The sequence below is a fragment of the Rhinopithecus bieti genome, unplaced genomic scaffold (genome assembly GCF_001698545.2).
Source record: "Rhinopithecus bieti isolate Rb0 unplaced genomic scaffold, ASM169854v2 scaffold_11938, whole genome shotgun sequence".
NCBI lineage: Eukaryota > Metazoa > Chordata > Mammalia > Primates > Cercopithecidae > Rhinopithecus > Rhinopithecus bieti.
In genome coordinates, this window is record NW_016806961.1 from 1233227 (window position 1) to 1243721 (window position 10495).

Sequence of the window (10495 nt, forward strand, 5' to 3'; positions counted from 1 at the left end):
AAATTTGCAAGAAAAAAATCAAACAACCCCATCAAAAAGTGGGTGAAAGATATGAACAGACAATTCTCAAAAGAAGACATTTATGCAGCCAACAGACACATGAAAAAATGCTCATCATCACTGGCCATCAGAGAAATGCAAATCAAAACCACAATGAGATACCATCTCACACCAGTTAGAATGGTGATCACTAAAAATCAGGAAACAACAGGTGCTGGAGATGATGTGGAGAAATAGGAACACTTTTATACGTTGGTGGGACTGTAAACTAGTTCAGCCATTGAGGAAGACAGTGTGGCAAGTCCTCAAGGATCTAGGACTAGAAATACCATTTGACCCAGCCATCCCATTACTGGGGATATACCCAAAGGATTATAAATCATGCTGCTATAAAGACACGTGCACATGTACATTTATTGTAGCACTATTCACAATAGCAAAGACTTGGAACCAACCCAAATGTCCATCAATGACAGACTAGATTAAGAAAATGTGGCACATATACACCATGGAATATTATGCAGCCATAGAAAAGAATGAGTTCATGTCCTTTGTAGGGACATGGATGAAGCTGGAAACCATCATTCTGAGCAAACTATCACAAGGACAGAAAACCAAACACCGCATGTTTTCACTCATAGGTGGGAACTGAACAATGAGAACACTTGGACACAGAATGGGGAACATCACACACTGGGGCCTGTTGTGGGGTGAGGGGAGGCGGGAGGGATAGCATTAGGAGATACCTAATGTAAATGACTAGTTAATGGGTGCAGCACACCAACATGGCACATGTATACATATGTAACAAACCTCCACTTTGTGCACAAGTACCCTAGAACTTAAAGCATAATAAAAAAGTTTTTAAAAATGCAGTGGTTAAGTACACAGTGGTTCCAACACAGTGGTTACATATGCAGAGGTTACCTATGCAGTAAAGTATGCAGCAGTACACAGTGGTTAAACATGCATCGATTAAACATGCAGTGGTTAAGTATGCAGTGGTTCAAAACACAGTGGTTACATATGCAGTAAAGTATGCAGCAGTAAGGAATGCTGGTTCAGAAGCTGACAAACCTAGATTTAAAGTCCAACTCTTTTACTTCCAACGGGGCTCAGAGACCTCTCTGAGTCTCATCTTGATCATCAACAAGGTGGGAAGAAACATGGTACCTGTGTCCTAAGTTTGCTTCCAGGAATAAAGGAGCTGACTTAGGTAATGTGCCCTGGTCTGGCATAGAGTAAGAGGACAGTATAAGGGGTTTCTGTTATTATAATTATAATTAATTGTTATATTATAAATTTATTATATAATATTACCATAATTATGATTACTTTTATTATCATTGTTATTACTATCATCATTATTATAGTTTTGTCATATCAGAGGGTCAGTCACAGATAGAAGAGAGCAAGAGGCCCACACGCTGTACATTAGAGTACAACAGCTCTACAACAGAGACGCTGTACGACACGGCATCATTTTTTTTCAGATTTTCATGACCGGAATCTTGTCTTCTGGCTTCATGAAACTCTCACTAACATATCTTAGGATTTCCTATGCTGTAGCCTCACTGCCACAATCTGTACATGCCTGGTCTAACTTAATCCTCATCCTGACCTTGAGAATTACATCTCAACATTCCCATTTTATAGCTGTGAAACTGAGGCCCACGGAGGAAAAGAAATTTGCCCAAGGTTGCTCGATTCGTAAGTGACAGGATCGAGATTCGTACACACAGATTCCATGTAGGAGACAATATTTTTTATTTTTTATTTTGAAACGGAGTCTTACTCTGTCACCCAGGCTGGAGTGCGGTGGCATGATCTCGGCTCACTGCAACCTCCTCCTCCTGGGTTCAAGCAATTCTCTTGCCTCAGCCTCCAGAGTAGCTGGAATTACAGGTGCTCGCCACCACACCTGGCTAATTTTTACATTTTTAGCAGAGACAGGGGTTTCACCGCGTTGTCCAGGCTGATCTCCAACTCCGGACCTCAAGTGATCCTCCCACCTTGGCCTCCCAAAGTGTTGGGATTACAGGCGTGAGTCACCACGTCTGGCCCAATGTTTTAAAAGTAGGGAAATTCCCTTCCTTCTCACTTCTTTCTTTATCTCCCTCTGCCTATCATGGAAACTACTTTCTTCCTGTTTCCTGGAGCAAACTTTCCAGACATGTGGTTGAACTTCACTTCTCCAAGTTGATAGGGCTTAACTGTTTCTCTCTCTTTGAAATTGCAGCGTAACTAAAGCCTGTACCTGAGAGGGCAGCCTAGGTGGTGGGGAAGACTTCATTTTTGAAAATTGCTCCACTTAACTCCCACTTATAAGAACTTACGAACACAAAGAAGGAAACAACAGACACTGGGGCTCTACTTGATGAGAGAGGGTGGGTGGAGGGAGAGGAGCAGGAAAGATAACTATTGGGTAATGGGCTTGATACTTGGGTGATAATGTATAGAACAAACCCCTGTGACATGTGTTTACCTATGCAACAAACATTCACATGTAACCCCAAACCTAAAATAAAAGTTAGAAAATAATAATGAAATAAAAATTTAAAAGGAAAAAAATGATTCCAGTTTCCCAAGCCACTTCTCCAAAATTCAGTTATCACATCTTCTAGAAATAGATTTTCCAGAGGCCTTACAAAGCCTGGGCCAGGCTTTGTAAGTGTATGCCGAAAATAGGAGGCAGGGGATAATTTTTTTTTTTCCAGTAGCATCCATAGGATCATGGAGTGGGTTTTAGCCAAGGGTTTAAGATCAGAGAGACTGGAGTTCAAAACTTCACTCTGCCACTTACTGGCTGTTGTATTCTGGGGAACTCATTTTACCTCTCCCAGCCTCAGTAAAATGCTGAGTATACAGCATTTTTCTGCAGTATGTGTACACAGTGCTCTCTGTATATGTGTGCTAGCACAGTGCCCATCACACAGTGGGTGCTCAAGAAGTACTAGTTAAATAACTGAGTAAAAGAAAAAATACAAAGACCTGAAACTCCTGAGACAGGTCTGGGCTGAAACTATGATTTGGGAGTCAGCGGCTCATAGAGCCATTAAAATGGAAAGGAACTCTGTCATTTAAGGTAGGGCTTGCCGAACTACAGCCAGTGGGCCAATTTAGCCTGCCTCCTGCTTTTATAAATACAACTTTATTGGAATACAGATATGCTTTTTTGTTTGCATAATACCTAGGGCTGTTTTTGCACTACAGTGGCAGAGAGGAGGAGTTGTGACAGAAACCACTGGGTCTACAAACTTAAAATATTTATGATTTGTTCCTCCACAGTAAATATTTACTAACCCTTGATTTAAGGGTTTGAAAGAGGAACTTGCATAAGGGAGAGGTGAGCCATGACCAGAGAAGTAGACTTTATTTCTGTGTCTTCAACTTGAACGTCCTCACTGGATCTCACCTGTGTCCTCTGGCGGCACCCAGTTCCCGACAGGCCTTGTCTCTCTCCCAGCTGTTGGTGCCCAAGGGCTCAGTGGCCAGATGCTGACCCAGCTTTTCCGAGGGTCCATCCCGAGCTGGGACAATGGGGCTATTCTGGGGCTCTGTCCTACAGAGGAAGAAATAAGGACACAAAAGTGTTAGAATATACAGAGACACTTAACGTTCATTAAATATTCAGAGTTCCTAGTATTTCCCAGCTTCCCTTGCAGTTAGGTTGAGCCCATGAGATTATCTTTGGCCAATGGTCTCTAAGCAGGAGGAAACACATGCAATTTCCAGTTCAAGGCAATCGAGATCCGTGTGCCTTCTCCAGCTCCCCCTTCCTCTGTCATAGTGACTTTAGAGTCCACACATTCTGAAAGGTGAAACTATTTGATGGAGGAAAGATGCCTGTACCACATCAGACTTTGCAAGAGAGAAATAAACTGAAGTTAGGTTAAACCACTTTGATGTAGGTTTATTTGTCACAGCAGCATAGCTTATTCTATTTGGACTAAATCACAGAGAGATGCTGGAAACCAGCATTTCAGTTCCTTTCTCAAGACATACTGGGAGGCCAAAGCATGATAAGATTAGTGTAAACGCCCCTTTGCCATTTCTATTCCATTTCTCTGCCTTATTTCTGTATGGACCACATATATGTAGATTCAAATAGTCTTAACTACGTGGTAGGTATAGTGTCTGGGGCCAGTCACAACATCTCGGAGTTGCAGTTTCTTCAGTTATAAAATAGTGAATAATATCAATTCATATATTGCTGAGCTATTGTGAATATAAAATGAGATAAAATATACAAGCAGAAAGGCCTCAAAAGTGTCAGTTTTCTTTGGTTTTACTTCCTTGTAAACCAAATCTCCAATCTGATGTCCTTCATTGGTATGAACCACCCACTTGGGACAGCAGTCCCCATGAAGGCCTGCAGTCCTGAAGCCCCCTCCTCTGCCACTGACAAAGGCTGCAGAGAATACCGAGGAGTCGCCTATGAGTCCCATTTCTTTATGGGAGTTCCTGAGAGGGCAAAGAAGTTGCCTGGTTAATCAGTTTTTGAAGAGACTGTCACTCAAGTTCCTGCCTCTTAACTAGGAAGAGTCAGGAGTTTGAGAGAAACAGGTGTATTTGGTGACACACAGAGAGCATTCCTCCCTGCTCACCCTGCCTTCAGACCCCATGTCGAGCATTGATCAAAGGCATTAGCATGTCTCATGCACCAGGCTCCTGCATCGGTGCATCCAGGTCGGTTTTATGACTCAGGATGAATGCATCTGACAAGCCCCCTGCTCCTTAGGGCTTCTAAGAGAGCAAGCCAAGCCCAGTCGATATTGAAGGAAGGGCAGCAAAACACATCCATCTCTGTCAGCCACTTATGAGTGCATCTTTAGAAGCAGAGTTGGTAGAACTGCAAGCCCTGGAGGGATGGAGATTCTAATTAGGGCTTCTCAGCCCTTCTCACTGCCAACTCTGTGCTTTCAGAACTCCCTTCCGTCCTGCTCAGCTTCAGTTTTCCCTAAACCTTCCTGCTATGGGGGTTACCTTTCCATGCCTTTACTTCTGCCCATTTATCCCTGAGGAATGCTGCCCTGTCTGCTGTCTGACAAAGTTTCTATTTTCTGCCTAACACCCAGCAAGGCTTGCCTCTTCCCACACTTGTCCTGGCCTAGGGTAACCTGTATTCATTAACTCCAATTTCCTGAGTGCCTTCATTGTATCCAGGTCAGTTTCAGGTGTGGAGATACAGTGAACAAGACAGTGATATCTCCTGTGATTATGGAATGTTTACATTCTAAATGGAGGAATAGATAATAAACACATAGCAAGTACAAATGTGGCTTGTTGAAAGGTAACACATTTTTTTTTTTTGAGACAGAGTCTCACTGTGTTGTCCAGGATGGAGTGCAGTGGCACAATCACAGCTCACTGCAGCCTTGAACTCCCTGGCTCAAGTGATCCTCTGGCCTCAACCTCCCAAGTAGCTGGGACCACAGGCACACACCACCACACCCACCTTTTTTTTTCTTTTTTTTTTTTGTAGAGACAGGGTCCCACTATATTGCTCAAACTGGTCTTGAACTCCTGGACTGAAGACCTCCTGACATGGCCTCCCAAAGTGCTGGGATTACAGGTGTGAGCCATCATTTTCAGCTGACAGAGCTACGAAATGGGAGGAATGGCTGCTACTTTGTATATAATAATCAGGGAAGTCCTTCCGGAGGAGTAACAAGGGAGTGGAGACTTGAAGGATTCAGGACTAATCTTAAAGTTTGGGCAGTTTAGAATGTATTCTTAGATTATTTGACACTCTTGTCATCAAAAGATCAAAAGATAGAAATTAGTTTATCTCCCTTTGAATATTGGATGGGCTTAGTGACTCACATTTAATGAAAAGAATGTAGTAGAAGTAATGATGTATGACCTTCAAGACTTGGTCACAAAAGGTAGCTTCTGCCTTCTTCTCTTGGGTTGATAATTCTGGCAGAAGCCGTGTTGTGAGGACACTCAAGCAGCCATATGGAGAGGCCTATGTGAAGAAGAACTGAGGCCTCCTGCCAACAGTCAGCACCAACTTGTCAGCCCTATGAGTGAGCTGCCTTGGAAGTGGATTCTCCAGCTCCAATCAAGCCTTACCATGAGACTGCAAACCTGGTTGACATCTAACCACAGCTTCATGAGAGATGGTGAGTTAGAACCACTCAGTCAAATACCTGAGTCACAGAAACTATGAACCATAATAACTGTTTGTTGTTGTTTTCAGCCAAAAGATTTGGAATAATTTGTTACACAGTTATATATAGCTTCTATACAGGTATCTGCTGGAAGTAAGAAGTGTGCCCTAGGCAGAAGGAATAGCAAGTTCAAAAATTGTTAGCATATTATAAGGAAGAGCGGCCGGGCACAGTGGCTCATGCCTGTAATCCCAGCACTTTGGGAGACCGAGGCAAGTGGATAACTTGAAGTAAGGAGTTTGAGACCAGCCTGGTCAATATGGTAAAACCCTGTCTCTACTAAAAATAAAAGAATTAGCTGGTGTGGTGGTGCACGTCTGTAATCCCAGCTACTCAGGAGGCTGAGGCGGGAGAATCGCTTGACCCCAGGGGGCAGAGGTTGCAGTGAGCTGAGATCATGCCACTGCACTCCAGCCTGGGTGACAGAATGAGATTCTGTCTCAAATAATAATAATAATAATAACAACAATAATAATAAACAGCAAGCAAAGGCTAGAGTGGCAAGAGGTGAGATCAGAGACCAGGTCATGGGAAGACCTTTGAGGCTCTCTGCAGCTGAGATGGGAGAGGAGTCTTTGGAACAAGTGTGATTACATTTGAGAAAGATCACTCTAGTGGTTGAGGGACACAAGGCTGAAGGGAGAGAAGGGCAGAGATGGGGAAATGGTTGCAATAGTCCAGGCTCCGATCAGTGTAGTAACAGAATGGAGTGGGGGATGAGATGTGGTCTGATTATAGCGAATTTTGAAAGTAGTACTGACATGATTTGCTGCTGACTAAATGTGAAAAGTAAGAGAGTAAGACAGGAGGAGGAATCAAGGATGACGTCAAGGTTTTGAGCCTGAGCAACTGGAAGGATGGCATCAACATTGAGGAGATGGAGAAAGCAGAGTAGGGAGAAAGCTTTTGGGAAGATCTATCCTCTTTTCTAAGACGTGGTATGCCTTTGCTCCCCTACCAGCAACTCTTAATAATATGTTGTTGTCATTTGATTGTCTTCTGTCAAACTGGATTGTGAGCTGCCTGTGAGCAAGACTGGGTCTTACTGCCCCAGAGCCTGCTGCTTAGTGAGCACTCAGCAATATTTTTTCAATGAATCGATAAAAGCGGTAACGAATTAGCCAAAGAGAACACTGTTTCCAAAAGTTAGAAAGTGCTTTTGAGATGCTTTGGACTAATTTCCTGATGTTATAGTTGGTGGGAATGGAATCTCAGAAAGGGTCCATAACTCAGCTAATGCCCCACTCTACTCAGACTGCTCAATCCACGTCTTCTCTGTTCAACCTCATATTTCTTTCAGAAAACATCAGTGAGCTTATTGATTTGTGTGCATTGTCCAGCAAAGACTTGACACATAAGGTAGTTCACTTCCCAGGTGGCTCACTCATACGACTAGCAAGCTGGTGCTGGCTGTGGGCAGAAGGCCTTAGTTCTTCACATGGGCCTCTCCGTATGGCTGCTTGAGCATCCTCACAATATGGCGGCTGGCTTCCCTGACAATGATCTGTCCAAGAGACCAAGGCAGAAGCTGCCTTTTGTGACCAATTCTTGCTAGTCACACATTATTGCTATGTCAAGGTGGAGACACATAAGAATACAATTTTGAACTCTCTGGGGGCATTGTAGAAAATAAATCGATACCACAAGCAATCCCATGATAGGCAAAAGCTGAGAGCTGTGAGGAATTTGGCAGTGAATAAACACATGGTGAGTGTGCTGGCATTGGGTGGGAGGTCTCAGTGACTTGTCTAATGGAGAGAGTAGAGGCGTGAGTTATCTGAAGTATAGGAGAAGCTGGTGGATGCTACTGCCAGAGCCCTGGGGTGTAAGGCTTTGGGTGAGGACATTGCCTCATCCATCATTGTCAGCAATAGGGGTCAGGAATCAGATATGGGGAAATCTTGAAGATGATTTGGTGAGGAAGGACACAATGGAGTTGCAGGAATTTATGTAACTTTTACCCTCTGATGTGGTAGATTTTTCTTTTTCTCCAATAGTACTGGTTTCACCTTCCTGGTGTTGGGTACCCCACCTGGAATTTTGCAATAAAACCAACAGAAATAAAATGAATTCTGTCAGGCAGACAGGAAGCGCTAAGGGGAGGAAGAAGGAAATTCTCTGTAATATACCATAACATTTAAAGTCTTTTTTTCAAGATGTTCCAAGAGGCTGCTTCTCAGCTTTCTTAAAACTTAAAGAGACTCAGACAGCATGTAGCTGAGGGTTTTCCACGACTGGCACAGTATCAGAGGCCTTTAAGGAGCTTTTAAAAATACGGATTCTTAGGTCCCATCCTAGTTGTAGTAAATCAGAGTCTCTAAGGGGTAACATCCAGGAATCTGCATCTTAAAGACACATCGCAGGCAATTCAGCCTCCTACTGGATCAGGAATAAAATCCAAACTGACAGTCCAGACTAAAAGACTTGGCACAATCTGGCCTGTGACCCTGCTTTCAATCCCTCTTCTACCCATCTCCTACTCCTCTTCATATCTCACTCTGTTCTAGCCACATGACATCATTGCTTCTCCTCAAATGCTCAGAGCCTTTGCGCTTTCTGTTGCCTCCATCTGGTATGCTGCTCCTCCAGCTCTTTGCATGGCCAGCGCCTTCTTTCTATTCAAAAGTCACCTTTTCAGAGAGGCCCTCCCTGACTCCCGTGCTCTCTGCTCCACCTATGATGGGAATCACAGTAGCCTGTGGTGTCTTTCTTCACCGAGTTTGTTAGTGTTTGAAATGATCATTTTATGTGTCTATTTGCCAAATGATTGTCTTCTGGACTAGAATGTAAGCTTTAGGAGAGGAAACTCATCTCTTTCCTCACCCCTGAAACCCCAAAGATACAGTGCCTGACGTCGTGTAGCTTACTGCTCAATGAACATTTATCGAATGAACAAATGAATACATGGATGGGTGAACAAATGAATTGTGATTACTGATCTCATGTGGGAACCACAGATCAGATCCTAATTCTCCTTACAAATTAAGAAGCAGAGGTACAAATAAAGAGTCTGAGGTCACTCAATGCTGCAGTGGAATCAGGCTTCAGCCACAGCCTCAGCCCTCCACAGCCCCACCCATCTCCCCTCCCTGCCTCCAGCCTTGCATCTTTGCAGGTCCTTATGAAAAATTCTGTGTTCCATCCTTGCTGAGGAGTACCAGCAATTGCCTCATTTTCCTTCTATATCGCATTAAAAAAAATACTTAAAAGAAGGCGAAATCTTCGGGGACAGCTAAAACAGTGGAGTCAAGGGCCGGCACACTCCACTTCACAGAGGGAGGGAGGGAGCCATGAGTGCCGAATTCCTCAAGGCCTCCCAGCTCTCTTCCTGCTAATCAGAGACCTGGAGCTTAGATGCTGTCTCTGTCGTCATGGCAACCGGCAGATTCCAAGGCTGCGATAAGAGTCAGGGCTGAACTTTTCTGCAAAACTCCTCAAGAGGCTTGGCTCCCTAGCTGCTTCCCTGCTTCCCATCAAAGCTCTTGCTCACTGAGCCGATCAGTCAGCTGCTCCCAACAAAGTGCTCATTTGACCCAGTGTTGGGTGCAGATCTTCAGGCCCCAAGCACTAGATTTCGAGTTAAACACTGTTTGGGGAATCAGAGACCAACAATGGTGGAGCAGGAAGAACCCCAGATCCAGCTCAGCTCTGTACAGAGTGGAGAAATGGAGGCCCAAGAGCCAAGGGGACTTGCCCAAGGCAAACAGTGACTCATATCATAGCTCTGGCTAGTCGAATTGCCACCTTTTGACTCCCAGCCCAGTGCTCTCTCCACATCACTCTATCATCACAGCAGCTAGTATTTATCAAGCACCTCCTGCATACCAGACACTGAGCTAACTAAGCACTTCTCACTTATCTTCTCATTGAAGCTTTCAAAGAAACCCACGAGCCAGCATTACCAACCCTACTGTGAAGAACAAACTGGGACTCTGAGAGATTACCTGGCAAGAACATCAGTGGCTGCCCTGCCTGTTTATAAGAGTCAACTGAGAGGCCAGGCTTGGTTGCTCATGCCTATAATCCCAGCACTTTGGGAGGCCGAGGTGGGCGGATCTCGAGGTCAGGAGATCTAGACTATCCTGGCTAACACAGTGAAACCCTGTCACTACTAAAAAAAAAAAAAAAAAAAAAAAAAAAAAAATAGCCGGGCGTGGTGGTGGGCACTTGTAGTCCCAGCTACTTGGGAGGCTGAGGCAAGAGAGTGGCGTGAACCCGGGAGGTGGACAGAGCTCACAGTGAGCCGAGATCTCACCCCTGCACTCCAGCCTGGGCCACAGAGTGAGATTCTGTCTCAAAAAAAAAGAAAAAAAAAAAAA

The 10495-nt window shown here is 44.2% G+C and overlaps 1 protein-coding gene across 1 annotated transcript in view; it reads right to left on the reverse strand.

Moving 5' to 3' along the window:
- Positions 1-10495, reverse strand: part of SRRM4 (serine/arginine repetitive matrix 4) — a 178830-nt gene that overhangs the window by 53406 nt on the left and 114929 nt on the right. The window contains exon 2 of the mRNA XM_017879080.1: positions 3416-3562. Within this exon, the coding sequence (XP_017734569.1) occupies positions 3416-3562 (147 nt within the window). The remainder of the gene's footprint in view (positions 1-3415; positions 3563-10495) is intronic.